General features: G+C 43.5%; 1 protein-coding gene across 1 annotated transcript; it reads right to left on the minus strand.

Annotated features, from left to right (window-relative positions):
- Nucleotides 1-610: 610 nt before the first annotated feature.
- SMARCD1 (SWI/SNF related BAF chromatin remodeling complex subunit D1) lies at nt 611-20,808 on the minus strand. The gene is made up of 13 exons (XM_075265727.1): nt 20,561-20,808; nt 18,345-18,535; nt 14,964-15,006; nt 14,755-14,877; nt 14,548-14,670; nt 13,011-13,127; nt 9,541-9,642; nt 9,291-9,452; nt 9,109-9,206; nt 8,890-9,025; nt 3,131-3,253; nt 2,940-3,041; nt 611-1,431 (listed from the first exon to the last, which is right to left on the minus strand). The coding sequence occupies exons 1-13, from the start codon at nt 20,714-20,716 to the stop codon at nt 1,378-1,380; spliced, it is 1,530 nt and encodes a 509-aa protein (XP_075121828.1). The 5' UTR covers nt 20,717-20,808; the 3' UTR covers nt 611-1,377.
- Nucleotides 20,809-22,241: the final 1,433 nt, after the last annotated feature.

Below are 22,241 nucleotides of genomic sequence, written 5' to 3' on the forward strand. Positions count from 1 at the left end.
AAATCTTCTGACCACTTTCCCAGTCTAAAGACTTGTAACCTTTTCAGATAAAAAAAAGAAAAAAAGGGGGGAAGGAGGGTCATTTAACCTCTGGCGTACAACCAGGTCATGTCCCAGGTATCAGGGCTGAAAACAATTACACACAGTGCTCCTATTACTCAACTTTTACAGGTTTAGTTTTTTTTTTTTGTTTTTTTACGTACAACTATCCTTTGAATGTGAAGTCAGCATTACTCATTTATAGATGGACGCTCAGGCATTCAGATGATCAGCCACGTTGGTATCTGGTCACGTGACCACACGACCTTCCCTGATGAAATGGGTAGGTCAGTATATATTGAACGTCACAGGTAGCCCCTGTCTGCGGTACATCCTCCTCCTTACTATACAACAGCACATGCAGAGTTTCAGATATGCATTGCAATGTTCATAGAGGGTCTGTATTTTGTGATGTACCAACTAGAGATGAGCGAGTAGTATTTGATCGAATACCTCGTCGCCATAGGTATGCGTGTTAGCAGCCAAACAGCAAAGGGTTAAGCGCATTGAATATTCGACGTGCTCAACCCCTTGGTGTTCGGCCGCTAACACGCATACCTATGGCGACGAGGTATTCGATCGAATACTACTCGCTCATCTCTAGTACCAACCAATTGTACCTACTGACTGGAGCGGAAACGGTCACGAGACCATCAACAAAGACAGTGGACCGTGCGTCTGATCGCAGGAGCCGTCCATCTGTCAGTAAGTAGTGCCGGCTTCATATTTAAAGCTGCTAAGAAAAAAAAAAAATATTAAAAAAGATTTTACCTTTAATTTAAGATACGTTTGCTGCTTATACACAGGAGAGGCGGACAATGGATGAACCCACAAGTATAAACTACTCAGCACCTGGATACATCCTGCTTCTGCGGTGTGCATTATAAATACACTATAGTATAGGCCTGCGTATAGATAGGAACCGCTACTTTACAGACTGTATAGGAGCACACAAATAGTTAATGGCTACAAAAAATATACTGGATGATATCTCTTCTGTCGGGGAGGGGGGTAAAGGGAAAATACTATGATAAACGTAATGAATATTACACATAACGATGAAACGATGACACATAAGGGAAGTCTAAAAATAAAAGTACTTGATCCTTCAGAATATAACACAAGCCTAGCCCTCAAAGTATATTCTGGTCATTAATATCTGTAACATCTGAGGACAGTATAAATAACTATTAGTGTGTCCTTATTCCACTTGTCAGTCATTCGATAGAGGCCTCGAATCCGGAACAATCTAGAGCAGCTTCCTAAAGCCTCAAGAAGATGCCGAGATGTTGGCTATGAGGTACACTCTGTTCAATACATCCAAAAGGTAGCGGTGCTTTATGTGTTTCTAATCCCCAGGGCTTGTTCCAGCTCCTGGCGTCTTTGCTGCACCTATAGAAATTAAAAATAAAAAAAGGGAAAGTGGCATCAGAAAATGACCTATGGTTAAAATCAAATTTTTAAGTTAAATATATAAAAAATCCGTCACTGTTAAAAACAGTACTATATACTGCAAAATTCATTGTGACCACTAAGCCCAATAATGGACTGACACTTGCCAAATTTGTAGGGGTTTTCTTTGCAGCAGTCACCTCATTTATGTCACAAACATGATTTCAGCAGAAGAGAACGCCTCTATAGATTCTTTGAGACATCTGTTAGCAGTGGATACAATGATGTGTCAATGTTTATCTATCCCCCTTCCTCTACAGATGTCTAGAAATTTCTCCCATAGACCTCATCGAGGAGGCTCTTGTCTATTGCTGCCTATGGGCAGGATTATGCTGTGAAGGGGTGAAGCTCAGGTAAGATGGCAACCCCCACGATCATGTACAGAAAACAGGAAAAAAACTAAAAACAAGCCTATAATAATTAGAAATAAAAAATAATAGTGACTCCATAGAGAATGTATCATCTCAGAATTTAATATAAAGCTTTATATTAAAACACATTAAGTCTGGGTTCACATCTGTGCTCGGGAATTCCATTTCCCACTCCGTTTGCAAGCAGGACTTTCTATTTGCATTTTTCAGGTGGAATCCTGACAGATCCCATTAAAGTCTATGGGGTCCTTGGATTTCCACAGGTAACCGCTTTGTAAGTGGATTGGGTTTCTGTTTTTAGGTCCCCAAGCAGACCCCAAAAAACGGAAACCTGAGCACAAGTGTGAACCTAGAGTTAAGCCTTTTAAAAAAAATTAAAATATATATATATATATATATATATATATATAGTTTCCAAGTTATCTATATTAAAAATCTTAAATCTTGCACTTCTCGTATTGCCACTGAGCATCATTGACACTTCCTGTTCTGTAGAGATCACTTCTCAGAAGTCACTTCACCACCATTCACATATGTGATGTTCACAGCTCAACTCTCCCCTCTGTGCAATGACCAAAAAATGTCCACAATACTCTTCTATTTATCACCAGAATACAGATTTCTATTGTGTACAGTTAAAATTTTCTTTCTGATTTTCAACATTCAAGAAATTGGTGCAGTTGGTTTTGATGGCCGGTATGCCAATTCGGCTCTGTACTGTCCGGCAAGGGAGTGCGGTCAGAGCTCTAACCAGGCCTGCATCTGGTTGGACAATGTCAGAGCATGCTAAATCATACACCCCTGACTGCTCCTCCCCAAGACCACCCACTTAATCGTAGAGAATATAATCATCATATATCAGGCACCAAAACTAGTTGCACCGATTATTCAAGAGCAGTTGGACCAACAGGAAAAATTTCAACTGTGCAGATATCATCAGAGCGTCACCTATTAAAGGATGCCAAGAACTTGTGTTGGTGTTGTGCGGTGTTGTGTTGACTATTAAAGGATGCCAAGAACTTGTGTTGGTGAAAGGTTCTAAAATAGGTATTCATCCATAAGTTTGGAGGGACATACCTTTGAGTAGAAATATCGACAAACAGCCTCCTGAGCCCAGGGCTGGAAATAAAACTCTGCCCTGCGTTCCTCTTCAGGATTGCCCACAACATCGGTCATAGTCTGAAGCAGAGAACACAACGAGAACATGAATTTCGGAAGGTCAATACACAATTCTAAAATTAAATGCTCATCACCCTCTCGCCACGAACCTTGAGGTCTCGGCACTGAGACTGTAGCCAGTCATTGATGAACCCTTGAGGGTCACGGGCAAAACTCAACATAAACTCCCTCTGAATCTTCAGCTGATTGATTGTTTCAATGGTTTCATGGATCTAGAGAAAAGGCAAATGACATTGGTTACTTGGATTATCTGGAAGATTTTTTTAATTTTTATTTTTAAATGCAAATTGGGAAGCACCTCAGCACCTGCTGACCAGACAATAACACCAAGTATGCATGTAGAGATCCATATAGCAATAATCTGTTCACTGTAGATTGGAAACATCATGGACTCTGGAAAATTCTGTACCTGAGAGTGGGTGCTATGGGTAAGTCAGCAGTCCAGCATATTGTACAGTAATGGATGGCCTCAGGCTGTGTATCTGAAGTTACTGATGCAGTAAAGAACATGAAGGACCGAATGTTTAGCTAAAACCCTTATAGCTAACCTCTATGCATTGTGGGGTCATGTAAAAAGTTAACCAAGGACATTGTATTCTTTGCTAGCTGATCACCCCATTGAAATGAATGACAGACAACTATTAGGGTACACCCACAAGAGAAGTGTGTGTGTGTGTATATATATACACTCACCGGCCACTGTATTAGGTACACCTGTCCAACTGCTCGTTAACACTTAATTTCTAATCAGCCAATCACATGGCGGCAACTCAGTGCATTTAGGCATATAGACATGGTCAAGACAATCTCCTGCAGTTCAAACCGAGCATCAGTATGGGGAAGAAAGGTGATTTGAGTGCCTTTGAACGTGGCATGGTTGTTGGTGCCAGAAGGGCTGGTCTGAGTATTTCAGAAACTGCTGATCTACTGGGATTTTCACGCACAACCATCTCTAGGGTTTACAGAGAATGGTCCGAAAAAGAAAAAACATCCAGTGAGCGGCAGTTCTGTGGGCGGAAATGCGTTGTTGATGCCAGAGGTCAGAGGAGAATGGCCAGACTGGTTCGAGCTGATAGAAAGGCAACAGTGACTCAAATAGCCACCCGTTACAACCAAGGTAGCCAGAAGAGCATCTCTGAACGCCGCACAGTACGTCGAACTTTGAGGCAGATGGGCTACAGCAGCAGAAGACCACACCGGGTGCCACTCCTTTCAGCTAAGAACAGGAAACTGAGGCTACAATTTGCACAAGCTCATCGAAATTGGACAATTGAAGATTGGAAAAACGTTGCCTGGTCTGATGAGTCTCGATTTCTGCTGCGACATTCGGATGGTAGGGTCAGAATTTGGCGTCAACAACATGAAAGCATGGATCCATCCTGCCTTGTATCAACGGTTCAGGCTGGTGGTGGTGGTCTCATGGTGTGGGGAATATTTTCTTGGCACTCTTTGGGCCCCTTGGTACCAATTGAGCATTGTTGCAACGCCAAAGCCTACCTGAGTATTGCTGCTGACCATGTCCATCCCTTTATGACCACAATGTACCCAACATCTGATGGCTACTTTCAGCAGGATAATGCGCCATGTCATAAAGCTGGAATCATCTCAGACTGGTTTCTTGAACATGACAATGAGTTCACTGTACTCCAATGGCCTCCACAGTCACCAGATCTCAATCCAATAGAGCATCTTTGGGATGTGGTGGAACGGGAGATTCGCATCATGGATGTGCAGCCGACAAATCTGCGGCAACTGTGTGATGCCATCATGTCAATATGGACCAAAATCTCTGAGGAATGCTTCCAGCACCTTGTTGAATCTATGCCACGAAGAATTGAGGCAGTTCTGAAGGCAAAAGGGGGTCCAACCCGTTACTAGCATGGTGTACCTAATAAAGTGGCCGGTGAGTGTATATATATACACATACATACACACACCCACACCCTACTGATTTTCTGTCCCATATGTGCAGGCTTAAAACTTGAAGCCTTTACAATAGCAGCAAAGTAGATGCATTTACAGTAGCGTCAACCATGTTCCTGATAATACTAGATCTGCAAGATGCCTATTTATTTAGTGGATTTACAGCACGGGGTTCTCCCTTTGTAATAGTGTGAAATCTGCAAAAAATCCTCAAAACAGACATTTGGTGGAGTTTTTGACACTGGAGATTTCTGTCAATTATGCTGTGAATTTTATGCAATGAAAAATGACAGTATATATACACCCTGTGGTGACATTCCCTTATTACGTATATCTCCAAGAAACCTTACACTTTGACTCAAAGTGCAGCAAAATCTGGAAAAAATAAAATAAAAAGCTGATCTTCCACAACATGCAATGCAGGATTTGTACCCCCAGTGTTACTCTGTAATACTCCTGACAGGGAACAATTTGTAACTAAATAGGCGACAACATTATGTTGGCCAGAATAAAAAAAACTTGTATATGTCGGCCTACAGCCACTGACCACTGACCGATCAACATCAGCTGTAGTCTATACATCAGTCATTCACATGTTGTTGCAGGTTGGAAAACAGCAATGAACATTTATTTCCCCCAGTAACACTTCAGCGGGTTCGGGCTGTTCCTGCAGCTAAAGGGATAGTCTATGGCAATGACATTATACTAGGGAATTGTTATTTAAGGCAAATCTCTACTATCCATATGTTGCTTGCAAACTGAACTACACTCTAATCATTTCCAGCTTCACCGTCTACGAGGAATACTTTAATGTAACAAGCGGAACGGACAGCGAAACTAAGGCTGCAGTAACACGGATAGATTAAAATGCACACCTGGGAACAGTAAGAGCATGAACTGAATCCGTACAAAATGCAACGCTGCCAGAATACAGAATGGCGATCAGATACATACATATTAAAGACTGAGCAAAAGATTCAATTAGTTGAGGTTGATCAAATTGCTGCGCACGCTAATAACGCCTCAAGGGGAGACATGTTAAATACCTGAAAATATCAGAGAGCATGAAAAGGAATAATCATACGCCGGCATCTTGTCTTTACTGCACTGATCATATACACACACTATATGGAACATCTGCCATTTGTAGCTTGTGGTCTAATTTAAGTGGTAAAACCAGAACTTAAAGGGGTTTCCCCCATGAACATTACTATATGTAAAGTCTAGACAATTAAGAGTTAAACATTGTTGCAAATACAGCGAAAATGTTTGCAGAGTTTTCAGGCTTTTCAGTAATTTATCTTACTGATGACATCTGTAGTGTTGATCGGGTGCCAAAGGACATGACCATGAATGCAGGAACTTTCTATGGTCTGGGACTTGTCAGAAATTCAGCCATGATTTCCTTATTGCAGAAAGGTTATCAGGCAGGGACAGTGCAGGGGAAGATAAGGGAGCGTTCACACTACCGTCGGTGTCCGACAGCTAGTGTCCGCTGCTAATGTCCGTGAAAAATCTTGTGCGGACATTAGTATTGGACACTAGCTGTGTCCGTGACATTTTGCATTGATTTAAATGGACATCGGTTGCTTTTTTTTTTTTTTAGTGTCCGTGGGCATCTTTAACTGTCCGTTCCCAAAGATGTCCGACTTTTCAAGCAGACAACAAAACCCGACATGTAGGTTTTTTCTGTCTGCTTGAAAAGTCGGACATCTTTGGGAATGGACACTTAAGGACAGGCACGGACTGTAAAAGAACGCACCCAATGTCCATTTAAATCAATGCAAAATGTCACGGACACAGCTAGTGTCAGATGCTATTGTCCGCACGAGATTTTGCACGGACACTAGCTGTCAGACACCGACGGTAATGTGAACGCTCCCTAACCTGGACAGAATACCCAAGTATCTAACAAGTTCCAGCAGTTATAGTCATATCCATTGGCAACCAGACTGTCACCACTAAGATGGTTAGAGGAAAACCTTAAAATTCTTCAAATTTTTTTTTTACTTATATTTGCAAAAATGTTTAACTGTTAATGGTCAACAAATTTAAATATACAGCTTAGGGCGGGTTCACACCTGCGTCTGGTCTCCACTTTGCAGGTTTCCGTTTCCTGCCCAAGAAGCTAGACGAGAGACGGAAACCGGCAGGCAGTTTTCAAATCCATTCATTTGAATGGGTTTGAAAAGTGTCCGCGGCGAAACCGTTTTTTTTTTTTTAACCGGACACAAAGTCGGACATGCAGGACTTTGTGTCTGGTTAAAAAAAAAAAAAAAAGTGGTTTCGCCGCGGAGAGCAGAAGACGCTCATGGGCGCTCACCAGCGGACAGTGAATGCTGGTTTCTATCTTCTGCCGACAGAAAACGAAAACCTGCATAACGGAGATTGGGCGCTGGTGTGAACCCGCCCTCAGCCACTTGAATACCAAGTTAATTTCCTGGGTTCAGGACTGCACAATTTTATTTTATTTTTTAAGGCCAACACGTTTTTTTAAAATATTTTTTCCTCTCAGTTATGGTAATTTTTAACTACCTGACAGAGTTGTGACATGAGGGGTAGAGCTAGATCCTGTGATACTGTTAAACTGTGTCTACAAGTCTACAGGTCAAAATAGACTTTTGGGGGACATTTTAAGATTGCTTTTTTTTTGGCAGATTTTTTTCCAGTAACTGGGGCTGATACATGAGCCTCCTCTCTCACACCACTTGATAATAGAGTCTTTAATATCAGCCAGCAAAAATACGAGCACCGATTTGCTCAGGAACAGCCGGGGCTACAAGAAAAATTCACATAGCGCCAGAATCAGTGGAGTGTTATAAAGAGTGGAAAGAGTCTGAGTTGATGGAGATGATGAAGGTTCCTCCTTAATACAGAGTTTATTGTTATCGTAGTTTATAAGGCAGACTTTCACTTCCTCTTTCCTTTTCTAGGTCAAACTACATTGGCCACACATAAATGCTGTGATTAAAGATTAAAAGGTGTGCTAATGGCAGTATTTGTGGCTGTCACATGATCTAAAGCCAAATTATTTGTGTTCATCAGAGTGACATGAAAAAGGGTGTTTAGACCCTCTCTTTTGCCCAATCTGAAATCAGGTGGGTAGAGGCTCTGCTGCACCGTAGGCCGCACTAGTGCCAAGGTAGCTGTCTGATGTCCAGAACATATGATACACATCCTTATAGTTGCTGGGCATCAAGGACTACCTCAACAACTCTCTTTGCCTGTGTGCACCCACGTCTTTCTACAGGATAGGGGATTACATGTTGATCAGTGGGGTCTGCCTGTTGTGACCCCAACCCATCAGCATCTTCTCCAATATCCTATGTACAGGAGATAACAATAAAACTTTAATCTCTTCAAGCCTCCACTCATGTGTCACACACTCCTGCATGTGACCATTGGGCTCAGTTACCACATTTAATATTACTGGCATCATTCATTGGTGCAGCAATTACAGCAAATGACCAGTGACTGACCGCAGTAGCCACAAATCAGTATGGCAGGAGATTGCTGGCAGCTTGTAAATAAAAACCCTCGGAGGACCACCATTTTAACAGATAACTTGGCTTTAATCCTGTGCCATAGTATAACTCTTCCATCCAAAGTATCTGTGTACACCTGCCAGGCTAAATAGGAACATGGAGGTGCAGCTGCAACACCTTTCAGCACAAGGGCTGTGGCAAAAAAAACATAGGGTGCCCCTAAGGGTTGGTTCACATCTGCTTATGTATTCCGCAGGAATCGTATGGGCAGTGCGCAGCAAGCACACAGACCCCATTATAGTCTATGGGGTCCATGCGCTTTGACAACACAGCGCTAGCAATTGTGTTTGTATTCCTTTTGGGGGGGTCTCCATGCGGATTCTCCCCGGATGGAATACAAAAGCAGATGTGAACAGGGCATTACACACAAGGAGTTTTACCTTGTTATCTAGAGCTGCAATTTCTTGCTGGCTGGAAGTGGAGAGAAGGAAGGAATTCATCTGTGTTTTCAGAGTATCATCCACTTCAACATCAATATCATAACAAGCCGTCTTCTTCTGATCATTTGGATCCACACTAGAAACACAATACAACTCAGGTTAGACGGTGCTAAAAAATGGTAGTAAAAGCAATTATAAAGAATTTAGGATCCACTTTACCTGATGACATGATTGATTATGATGGGCTCTGGTGGCATGAGGAGAGCATGGAGCCTCTGAGGGAGCTCGGAAAACTTCATCCTCTGAGACTCAAAGATCTGTAGAAGTAAAACAATGCGATGGTGAGAACATTACAGAAAAACAAAAGGACAAAGTCAAAGTACAGAGACCATGGATTCTACCTGCTGGAGGTACTTGTCACAGATTATAAACTCTCGCTCATGAGGGTCCTGAAGCTTATGAGTTTTGATATACTGCCATAGGGCTTGAATGATGACTGGACGAGTCTGGGTGTGGATACCGAGAAGACGAGCCAAGCGGGGATCAAGCTTAAACTGAGGTGGCTGGGAAAGGACGATAATATTAGATGAGAACTGCAGATAGCTTTGATATATTACAACAGAATGCACATATCAGGATTTTCTCACATACCTGATAATCTAGCATCAGTAACACAGTGCAGCGCACATTGACATCTCCAGGGCGCTTCACCTGAAATCCATCTGTCTCTTGTGTGGTTGGCGTTCTGTGCCACTGCAAGCAATAAGCAATAGAGGGCGTTCAGGTAGTGGAACAAAATAGAGGTCAATAATTATATAACATGCAGAAAATGCTTAAAATTCAGATTATTTATTCACTTGTACAAATGAATGTGGGAGTCAGAATCTCAGCCTTGGTAGCTAGTCTGGGTTTCTGCCCTATCTGTCTCATAGAGGAGGACCCTTGTAGGGGACCAGCCATATCTATGATGTCCATCCTTCTTTAAAAGGAATTTGTCTGGGCGATCTGGAGGACTAACCCCCCCCCCCTCCCCAACACAGGTCCTTGTGGACTGGGGGTTTAGTGACCCATAACACCCTGTTATAAAGCCAACAGTACCTATCTAATATCTAAATAAAGAGGGATTACAAGGTTTGCTAAGGAATCTTCAATGTTGCAAACAAGAGCTTTGAAGCAGCATCATACACCAATACCGGCCGTCCCATGTTGCTTAACCTCATATACTGAAAAATGCCCCCCCCCCCCATTTACACGTTCACCTTTAAGGTGGAGCAATCTCAAAGAGAACATCTTTTTGATAACTATAAGATTATTATAGCAGTTTAATAAAATAGCCCCGTCTTTTAGGACTTCACCTTTTTTGAAGGGGGGGGGGGGTTGCTATAAATGATCCAGCTCCCTCTGTCCCTGAATGACTCCACAGAAAGCTGTTAATATTACATAGGTTCAGAGTTGCAGAGTTGAGGGCTTGGTACTGAGCCAAGAGGCATAACAAGTGGAAAGCTACACAGGCCGAGGACATGAGCAGCATAGAAACAATGAAGCCAGCCTAACATTAGATGGGTAGTATGCCTTGGGGAAAATCCCTCTGATACTCACAATATTAACCAATGTGAATATCAGAGTGAAATCAATGCTAGTGACATAACAGCACGGCTTGGATTGTACATTAAATTTTCCCTATAGTGACACACGGATGCTATTTTTCAGGGATTGTTCCTAAGATGTGCCCTGAAAATTGCATTTGTGCAGTCACATGACAAGAGCGAAAAAAAAATACAGAGAACTGATTAAAAAAAAAAAGTGAGCAAAGAATATTTTGCATCAGTGAGGACATCTAACAATTTTCCTTTCCAAATGAGTCCTTTCCATATATACCTGCTGAGCAGATATACAGTTTTGTGGGAAGAAATTTAGTATACCTATAATTTATCCAATTATTTCTTTGCTCTTTCTATACTTAGGAGTAGTTGAGTCCAGTGGGCGGTCCTAATCTCTCTATTAGTACGCATACAGGGATAGCTGTCAATCACTGTTGAGTCCAGTGGGCGGTCCTAACAGTGATTGCCAGCTATACCTGTATGCATAATAGAGCGGTTAGGACCACCCACTGGACTCAACTCCTCCTCCTAAGCATAGAAATAACAGTGAAATAAATGTATATATTACAACTTGTGCTGAATCTTTTCACACAAAACCATATAAAAACCTGCTCAGCTCGGCTGACTCTATAACATGATGCCGGCAGATTAGACTGCAGTTACATGTTGACAGTTTCCATTTAACAAGGAGCCTGTAGTCAGGTGACACCCCTAGTTCCCTGTGATAGTCTCTGATCTTTGTAGTTGCTTTTGTGCCATAATCTCATTAGAATAAAATTAAAAAACCACACAATTAATATTTTGTAGACCTCTTTGGACGTGTTTGTAATTTAGTACTGATATAGTGTAGCAATTTATTTTGCCCATTAGGGGGCACTGTTCTGTAGGTGTCTCATACAGACCAAACCTCCTAAGGTTTGGTCTGTATGAGACACTTACAGAACAGTGCCCCCTAATGGGTAACATAAATTGCTACACTATATCAGTACTAAATTACAAAAATATTTCCCCAGCCGAAATCACTAAAGCCCTTGCTCTTAAATCTGGCTTTTTACAGCAAGATGCATGTAGGTACAAGTGTTACATGTGTAACACTTGGAGATCATCTCGTACTACTGCAGTTGTCACCAAGAGATCCTCCACGTTCTTTAAAGAGGACCTTTCATGGGTCCGGGGCACAGGCAGTTCTATATACTGCTGGAAAGCAGACAGTGCGCTGAATTCAGCGCACTGTCGGCTTTCCCAATATGTGCCCTGGGAAAAGAGCTATTGGTCCCGGTACCGTAGCGCTTTACAGTCAGAAGGGCGTTCCTGACAATCTGTCAGGAACGTCCTTCTTCGAAGCAGTGCCTATCGCGCTGTACAGTGTGAGTGGGGAGGAACGTCCCCTCCCTCTGCTCGCAGTGCTCACCCGCTCAAACAGCACAGTGCGATAGGCGCTTCTGGGCAGAAGGACGTTCCTGACAGACTGTCAGGAACGCCTTTTAACTGTAAAGCACTACGGTACCGGCACCACCAGCTCTTTACCCGGGGCACAGATCGGGAAAGCTGACAGTGCGCTGAATTCAGTGCACTGTCGGCTTTCCAGCAGTATATAGAACTGCCTGTGCCCAAACCCATGAACGATCCTCTTTAAAATCCTGACATTCGAACACCAGCATCAAAGAAGCTGTCCATACGTGGGCACATGGTAAAGAAACTTAACATTTCCAAGCCACTAGATATTTTCTAAAGCATAACTTGAAAAAGCCTTTGAGGGCAAAACATTAGGACTTGAATTGCACTTTTTGAGGTGAAACTGTCTACTTTCTGCTTCTATACTTGGCAAGGGAAAAAAAAGCAAAAGCTATAGATCAGAAGATATTCAGTTCTTTGAAAATTTTGACTTCAGTGGACTTGTATTGAAGTAATGGTGGAATACTTTTCTTCTGATTTGCAGAGAGGGAAGAGGGCAGGAAATTCTACAAATTCTATGTTATGTTTAAAAGCATTATCTATTAGGGCACATGGACATCATAAAGGGGTATACTAGACTCAGGACTCCACATCTTACCAGTCGTAACTCTGGCAGACCCGCGCCATCCCTGGATGACATGCAATGGCCACCATGCATTACAACATTTCCCCAACAAAATCGGCTGAGGGTTGACAGAAGTTGGATCCATAGTGATTGTCATTGCAGACCATCAGCCATGGCACTTTCCATCAAAAGCTGTTGACTTGGATAAGGAACCTTCTAAAAGAACAGAGACAATGGCACCTGATGCAGAGTGGCACCTTTCAGAATGTTAACCGTCTCATGGCAAAGTCTAAGCGAAAGTGAATGGGTGAATCAAAATAATATACAGTATATATTATACAGCCACCACCAATAAACCTTATTATTTATCAAGAAAGCTGGTGTGCAATGGTCAGCACATGTACAGCCGACCAATACAACCTTGCAAGAACTGCATTCAGTATAGAAGAAAATACCAACCACAGTGCCTGCAGGGTTAGCACATCATACTGTGAACATACCTCCACTAGATGATTATCTGGCCCATACAGGTCCTTGTCTAGCTCGATAACCAGAGACTTGAAAAAGGATGAAAATTTCCTCTTCTGTTTGGTAGCATCATATTTGGACAAAGCTGCCTGCAAGTCAAATGATGTAATATTTTAGCACGCTGAACCTTAAGAAGTTCGCATTGTTCATTGACCCATATAACAAGTGCTTAAAGGAGCTGTCCCATCTCAAGGATCCTATCGATACTGCTAGCTTATGTGGATTTAAGACTTTTCCTAAATACATTGCTTCAGCAAAACTGCTTTGTTTGGCCGCTATCTTAAATTATTCACTTCATTGTTTACACTGTGTTTCCATAACCACAGATCTGGGGATAATCTTATTTCTCCACCCAGGACAAGTGATGTAGCTCCCTGTTCTGAGGAGGGAGGGGAAGCTAAGTGCTCAGAGCAGCTTGTATTTCTGAGCTGTTTATCTCCCAGTTATCAGGTCAGCTAATTTAATTTTGCTGATAAGAGATGAGACAGGGAATCTGTTACCTCTGTATGTAAACAAAGACCTAAAACTGAGTTTATTGCAAGCTGACTCTTGGTCCTGTAGCATGTAAATTTGAGCTGGCTTTCTTAGAGACAGCAAGCGAAAACCCGCCCACCAATTTACTGAGAAAACTAGGAAGTTAACAGAGCACACAGCATGCATGGTGGTGAACAGGCGAGTTGGGAATACCCCTTTAATGCTTCGAGAGTCAGATTATCTGGTGATGCTCTCTTAGGTACATAGAATGATATCGTAGATGGTCAATATGACAAAATCTTCTTTCACTTTACCCCCCCCCCCCTTTTTTTTTTTTTTGCTAGGAAAATTGTCATCATGGCATGGAAACCTCCAGACATACTATCCCTTGCACATTGGCTCCATAAATACGTTTCACATTGTGTTGGCTACAGATATCTGAGACCGCTATTTGATTTGTAGAGCTTATAACCTTAGATGGAGGTGGGTGAGGTCACAGGTCGGTATGAATGGTGGGCGATAGTGTGGCTAGTCCTAGTTTTTCCTTTCTCAATGCTGCAGTGTATGTTCATTCTCTGACATTTTCTGTATTCCTCCTTTTGTTTTGCATTTGTTCATTTGCCCTATATATTATTTTAGGTACACCCTGTTTTTTCTACTTAATGTAAAACTACTTGCTTTCTGTCATTACCTTTGTTGAAAAGCATTAAAAAAAATTAAGAAAAAAAAAAAAAAAAGATTATCTGGTGAAGAAAAGACTTGCTCTTGTGAAGGTTATCTCTATGGTACGATTTCATCTAAATGTCTCCTCAGTATGGCTTAAGGAACTAAGCAAGGAAATTCACACAGATCAGCTTTCATTGTTTATGAAGTTTCTAGGCCGAATAAGAATCCCAGCACTTCAATGCCTACTTTTTAGTGTAAGTGTTTATATATATATATATATATATATATATATACACGATTTTCATTCATTTGCTAATTTACCACATGGTGGACAAACCTTAGATTCCCAAGTCACCAAGCTACACTTACATCCTCAAGGAGACGACCTTCTACGCGCAACTCCCAAGATGCCACTGTCCCCTCTCCATCTTCAGCATCAGATTTTGCCGGGTTAAACGTGTTAGAAATAAAGATCCGGAGTTTTCGTTTTTGCTATGAAGAAAAGACGACATCCTGGGATTATAACAGAAAGCTGCGAGGCAAATCCATTTCAACAGCTATTAAAATACAGAATACCTTGATCGGCCTCTTCAAGGCTTCCTGAATATCAAGACGTTTCCTCATAATAGTCTGATCCAATTTCCTTTCAAAAGCCAATAAATCCATGTAAGCCTGAGACTCAGGTACCAACTCCCGAATCTAAGGAAAGAACAGCAGGAAAAGTCAGTGATGACCGTGAACAAGGACCCACATTTATTAGTCTTCACGGCTCGATCAATACTCACTCTCTGAGGTAGAATCTTGTCTGCCATCTTCTTCTTTTTAGCACTTTAAGAAGGAAATAAAAATGAGATCAGTAAGGCCCATAACTTCTCCTAAGGTGCACAGTACCAGCATTCACAAATACAGCTACAATGGCAGCCTGAGAGGTGCAGACAGATAAAACTTCTGTGGACATGCATGGCTGGAGAACCCAATTAAAGAGATGCCTATGTAAAGTGATGCTTTACAGCTATGCTGCAAACCACAGGTGAATTATTCCTACTGCTTTACAGGCCAAATAGAGAAGCTTCACATAATGTACAGTAACACATTTTGTTCTATTGGCGCATTTCAATTCTTGTCTACAGTGATTGAAGTCACAAAGGCAGGGGGTGTCAGGTTAAGGGTGGACAGCTTGACTTCTGCCATTACTGTTTTGTCCAGGGAGCGACCCAGGGCCCGGTACTGGTTGGAATGCCTGGTTACAGCAGGGAGAACCCTTTAACTCTCCACACCTTTAATCGAATCAAGCAATTTGCACATTGCATAAAAGGGATTATGACAGGCATGATGGCATCAGACCAGCCTTACAAACAAAGCAGAGGAGACACCCTCCTAAGAACAGATTGCAGGTTGGAGATCCCATTTGAAGACCTTTCATCACCTCCACCAATTCTAATTCTTAGCATCTGTTAATAGGCGTTCCTCCACTGATTCTGGCAGTTTTCTCTCTACTGTTCCTCTATCAAGAGCAAGTAGTTTTGGTACCCGATGTGCAATTTAAGCTGTGTAATGTCAGAAGGGCGGTGTCAGGCAGGGGATATGATTCAGAGCTCCAATCAGAGGCAGCCGGTGTCAGAGCTCAGAATCACCCCCCTGTCTGCTCCTGCCTGACACCGCCCTCCTGACAGTACAGAGACTAAATAATATATCAGGCACCAAAACTAACAGTACTGATTGTTTGGGAACAGTGGGAGCTAGAGAAAAAAATTCCACCTGTGCCAGAATCAGTGGGATGGCAGCTATTAACTGATGCAAAGAGCTTTGACTGGAGGCGGTGGAGGGTCCTGTTTTATGAGGATTCTTCTACTGCTGCCACTGCCCTCTCTGCTCTAGATAATTGCCCCTAGCTGCCATGCACAGTCCCCCCCCCCCATTGCTTGAGTGACATCTGCCACTATCACACTTTGTCTGCAGTTAGGGTTAGTTTTCTAGAGCAGAGAGTGAAGCCCCAAGAGAAGAAACATCCCTAAAGTCCCTTTTAGATAATTTGCCTAAGAATAAAATGCTGATCTCATGACAAATGGAGCTGCAATGCAGAATAAGAAAGGCATCTTTGGAAAGGTACTGTCATTAGTTTCATTTAATTTCCACGCTCAGACTCCTGACAGAGTTCTAAATGGAAAGTAGATCTCCCACAAAAAATGTTTATTTCTGGTTCCTTAGAAAGCCACATAATATACCTTGTAGTGAAGGTCATCTTCTCAGTGGTTGTATTTGTGAGTCACAACTGGGTCATTTGACCAACAATGAGACTGAAGCAGTGCCACGTGTGACCGATTCACAGGATCGGTCATCATTATGTGATGGAGGTCCAAAATCCAGACCCACACATGAAAGCTGTTCTGGAAGTGATTCACAGAGAAAGAAATAGAAGACCTAAAACTTCAATTTTATTAACATAATAAAACTAATAGATAATATAAAAGAAAAAAAAGGGCAAAATAAAACCCAAACACGCCAATGCTAACTCAACAGAGCGTCATCAGCACGGAGATCTATTATTCCTCCTATATAACTGATTGAACTGCCTAATAACATAAACCAATCGTATAAATGAAGCATTTTCCTAATAGACAGCTATAAAGAACCTAGAGAGACCTCACCCCTGAGATAGTGGCCTAGTGCTATAGTCCACTACTGTAACTTCTGGTTCCAGGAGACTGAAGCAACACAAGCATGTGTAAACCACGCAAATGCTCTATAGATCAGTGTTCATCGTTTTCATTGGTGTAGAACAAGCAGGACAAGAGTAAAAAGAGATTATACACTAGCACATGTAGGACTGTTCACACAATGGAATTGGTCAAGGATTTTGAGTTCATTTAGCTAGGTAACTCTGTACTGTCATGTGGGTGGTGTCAGGTACAAAAGCAGACATAGGGTGCATTCACACTGAGTAAACGCTAGCTTATTCTGAACGTAAAACACGTTCACAATAAGCGGCGTCTAAAGCAGCTCCATTCATTTCTATGGGAGCGGGGATACGAGCTCTCCCCATAGAAATGAATGGGCTGCTTCTTTCACTGCGAGCAGTCCCATTGAAGTGAATGGGGAGTGCCGGCGTATACGGCAAGCTCTGCTCATGCCTCAGCGTACACGCCGGCACTCCCCATTCACTTCAATGGGACTGCACGGAGTGAAAGAAGCAGCCCATTCATTTCTATGGGGAGCGCTCGTATCCCCGCTCCCATAGAAATGAATGGAGCTGCTTTAGACGCCGCTTATTCTGAACGTGTTTTACGTTCAGGATAAGCTAGCGTTTACTCAGTGTGAATGCACCCATAGGGAGGGATTCAGAACATGCCTACAGGTTCCGGACCAAAAAACGGGTAGCCGCGACTGAATGCCGGCATCCAGTCGCGCACTCCGCTCTGGATTAGGCCCAATGAATGGGCCTAGTCGGGAAGAGGGAGTGTGTTCAGGCTGAATCACGAGGGGAATCGGCCCAAAGAATGAGCACGTCGCTTCTTTTTCCAGGAGCTGGAACAAACGACTCCCGGAAAAAAGAACTGACCAGCTCCCATTGATTTCAATAGGAGCCGTCTTTTTGGTCAGGACTTTGAGGCAGATACGGCCTCAAAATCCTGATCAAAAAACCCCGTGTGAACTTATCCTTAAGTAGTAACGCTGAATGTGGCAACATCCTTAAAATGCTCTAAAAAAATGCAGCAAAAACGGATTACAAATGTACGGTGTCAACCCAGTTAAAATATCACTTGGGTGATAAACTATATTGGGGAATTACTGATATGGCAATTCTATAACACAGGAGTGAAGGTTCACAAAAAGAAAATCCCTCTAGGAGAGCTTATTCACACTACCAAGCCGATCCTCAGCTGGGTGTTTCATGTGATTTTCTTTTTTTCCTCTTCTTTACAGACCCATACACCTAAATGGGTTAAGCAAGTCTATAAAAACAGACCCAAGAGTCCAAGAGACATGGTCGCGTGAACAAGCTCACAAGGGCATCTCAATGTCAATAGGTAATTTACGTAAAATACAACCTCTGTGGAAGCAGCGACAACCTAGAATGAGAAGTTCTATGTCAGGAGTGCTGGAGTGACAACGTAAAAGGCAGAATAATATTCTTATAAATGATGACATACTAATATGTATATTACCTGTGATTCCTATTTTGAGCCGCTTGCTGTTGCTGAACTTGCTGAATCTGTTGAGGAGCGGGCCGCTTACGGGACTGGTCCATGCCTGATTGAGCCATCCCTGGGCGGGCAGCTGGACTTCCCCCATAACCTGGAGGACCCATGGCTGGTCCCTGAGGAGTCATCCGACTGCCTGGAAGCATTCCAGGCCGCTGTATGAAAGAAGAAAAGGGTTACCTAGGCCGCCATACAATACGTTTGTGGCAGACAAAATGTCACCTTTTCCGGCAGTCACAGGCTCATTTATCTAGCGCATTTTACTCTGAAATAGTATCTGCAGTGACACTTATTAACTATATGCACTAGAGGTTACAGTCCAGCTAGCTCTGCCACTCGGCAAAACTTAAAAGTGGGCAAGGCTTACTGCTCAGCCAGTGCAGACCTATCTATAAAATGTGATTTAAATTAAAAAAAATCAAATGACATCACTTCTCGTGGCCTTGTCAGATCACTATTGTACTGATGTCTTTGCTTCACGTCACTTCAGTGTGACTATGGCCCCCCCCCGGCTTAATTTAAAAAAGTAAAACAATTATCCAGGACAATTCCTCTAACCATTTGTGTAATGTATATTAGAAAGGATGATGACTGATCTCACAAAGACTGATAAACCCATCCAATGATATGTGCCTGGCACTGGCATGACAGTTTGTTGTCCCAACTGTGGTTATAAGTCTATAGTATTATTATTACTTATTTATAGAGCACCATTAATTTCATATAGGCACAATTCACAATGGCCACTCTGCAAAATTTGCATGAATTACATACAGAGTCATCCAAAAGTGGCTGCACATGTCACCTGGCTCACTGAATGGGGTGAAATCCACTGTGAGATTCTGCAACATAAATTTACATGGTGCAGATGTACATTCTACACCGCAGTGTGTATATAGGATTTACTCATGGGGTTTTCTTAACAAATGACATTAATAACCGTTCCGCCGGAGGGGTCATTAAGATCAGATCAGTGGAAGCCGAGAACCATAGTCAGATTGATGACCTGTTCTACTGGTGCATGGTATTTAGTGAAGGGATCGCAGTGCTGATATAAACATTACAGTCTCTTCAAATAGCTAATCCATGGGGGAGGGGGGGGGGGGTGTAATATTGGTGGTGACCCAAGGACAGATCATCGATATTCCTGAAAAACTGACAGTGTACTGAGTTTAGAGGTATAAATACAATGTGCCACATAGCAGAGGACAGGAAAGGATCTCTAGAACAGGCATGGTAGACAAATACCAGCGAGTTGTCATATCTGGGGATCTTTAGTGCTTATATCTAACATTATAGCTGGTCTTACACGGCAGTAATGTAAGTCCGCAATTGAGGGTTTTCAATTGCAGACACATTATATTCAGTGCGGCCTCTTACACCAACAGATATTTTATCCGTGGTGTGCCGGGGCACAACCGAGGTCCGCACAGGCCGTGAATTCACAGCACTGCACGGACTCGCCTATAGAACTGTATGGGCGAGTGCGGCAGTTCACGGGCGTCTATAGTGTCTATGTTGCTGATGTATACCAAATTGTCATCTCAAATACCAAAAAGGTCATCAGATTTTGTGCAGGAAAACCCTTACAATGAAGTGCATGGATTTGAGGCTTGGCCCCGGGCTGTTGGTTACAGGCCAGCTCTGCCCCCAGATTGAAGGCTACAGGTCAGCACTGGCCCCGGGCTGTTGGTTACAGGCCAGTTCTACCCCCGGGTTGAAGGCTACAGGTCAGCACCGGCCCTGGGTTACCAGCTAAGGGTAAGCACTGGCCCGCGGGTTGCAGGCTACAGGTCAGCACCGGCCCCCGGGTTGTTGGCTACAGGTCAGCACCAGCACTGGCCCCAGGTTGCAGGCCAGCTCTGCCCCCGGGTTGAAGGCTACAGGTCAGCACCGGCAGTGGCCCCGGGTTGCTGGCTACAGGTCAGCACCAACACTGGCCCCAGGTTGCCGGCTTCCCACAGTTGTCTAAGCCATATTCATTAGAGAGATACAGCAGCGGCTGGACATCCTCCCCTCCCCCTCCTTATACTGATGCTTCTAACACTGGTCCTCGCCTCCATCATCCACATATTATAGTAGAGGGAGGCTCATACAGAAGGCGGCAGATGCACCAACCACTCCAAGAGGGAAAACAGGCGCCGCAGACGGAGATCTAAGCCCCGTGCCCCGTCTCTTACCGGGTAAGCGGCTCCGGGCATAGGAGAGCGGTACATCCCTTGTCCTGGGGCGGGGCCCATCCTCACAGCCGGGCCTGGGGTACCAGGCCCCATAGCGGCCCCAGCTGGCCCGGATCCCCCAGGAGTCACCGATTGGAAACCAGCCCGCGCCGCCATCGCTTTGCAACAATGGGGCCGGAACCGGAAGTCCCGTACCTTACGAGGGGGGCCGAGATGCTGGCACAACGGCGCTAGAATGAACAACCAGTGCGAAGAAAATTCCGGAAGTCATCCAGCGCCATTTTGGCTGAGGGCGAAGCACGGAATGCTGGGAACTACCTTCAAATCCGTCTTAACACCGGCGGCCATTTTGGAAAGGGGCAAATCACATCACTTACCCGATGATAATACAGTTATAATCTCTCTGAATAAACTCATACCAGAACGTTTACAAAGAAACAGTGTCATTTATAACAGTCTATGGCTTTGGTTTACAGTTTAGACATAACTGTAGTTCAGTGTCGCAACGACTGAAGGGAAGCCAGAAGCAGAAATGGACGACGCAGTTTTTTTTGAAAAAATATTTCCGGTCGGTCATAGGTTGAGTTCTCTATACAGATTCAGTGAATGAATGAATGAATGAATGCCGTGCTATACTGCTGCGCTCAGGGGCTGACGTGCTCACTAAAAATGTACACATGCGCAGTTCAGCGATGTGCAGGCCTCAGATGCGCCCTCTACTGGTTGTGCTGTAATAAATTGGTGATGTAACTGCTCTTCCCGCCAAAATATTTGCATTTGGGCTTGGAGGATGTGCAGGACATGGCTTGCTTTACTTTCTATCCTGCTATTAGGGGCAGCTGTAAGACAAACACTATGACTGCCATTACAAGACAACATTTTATAGGATAACCCTCCAGGAAGTTTGGCACTGTGGTGCACATAGCTATGCCCCATTCCCTTTAAACCATATTCTCTGCTCCTCAATGTGAGCTTTGACATAGAAGCTGCGTCTAATAATACCTGTCAAGTTATGGGGGGGGGGGTTCACACCTGCGCCCGGTCTCCGCTTTGCAGGTTTCCGTCTTCTGCCCGAAAAACTGGATAGGAGACGGAAACCGGCAGTCAGTTTTCAAACCCATTCATTTGAATTGGTTTGCAAAGTGTCCGCCCGTGAGCGTCTTCTGCCTCTCCGCGGCGAAGCCAGTTTTTTTTTAACTTGACACAAAGTTGGACATGCAGGAGTTTGTATCTGGTTAAAAAAAAAAAACGGTTTCACCACGGAGTCCAGAAGACACTCATGGGCGGACACTGGCTGCCGAGTTTCTGTCTCTTGTACAGTTTCTCTGGCAGAAGACGGAGACCAGGTGCAGGTGTGAACCCGCCCTAAGGGCTCGTTCAAATCTGTGCCCGGTCTCCATTCTGCAGGTTTCCATTTCCTGCACAAAACAGCAGGAGACTGAAACCTGCAGGACTCTTTCATACCCATTCATGTGAGCGTTTTATGCTCTCCGCCACTAAACCGTTTTTTTTTTAAATCGGACACAGAGTTGGACATGCAGTACTCTGTGTTTGGTTTAAAAAAAACAGTTTCGCGCCGGAAAGCATAAAATGCTCACGGTCGGACCCGGTCTGACAGCTTTCCGTCTTCTGCATGCAGAAGACGGAAAGCTCAGAACGGAGTCCGGGCGCTAGTGTGAAC

The sequence above is a fragment of the Leptodactylus fuscus genome, chromosome 2 (assembly GCF_031893055.1).
Source record: "Leptodactylus fuscus isolate aLepFus1 chromosome 2, aLepFus1.hap2, whole genome shotgun sequence".
Taxonomy (NCBI): Eukaryota; Metazoa; Chordata; class Amphibia; order Anura; family Leptodactylidae; genus Leptodactylus; species Leptodactylus fuscus.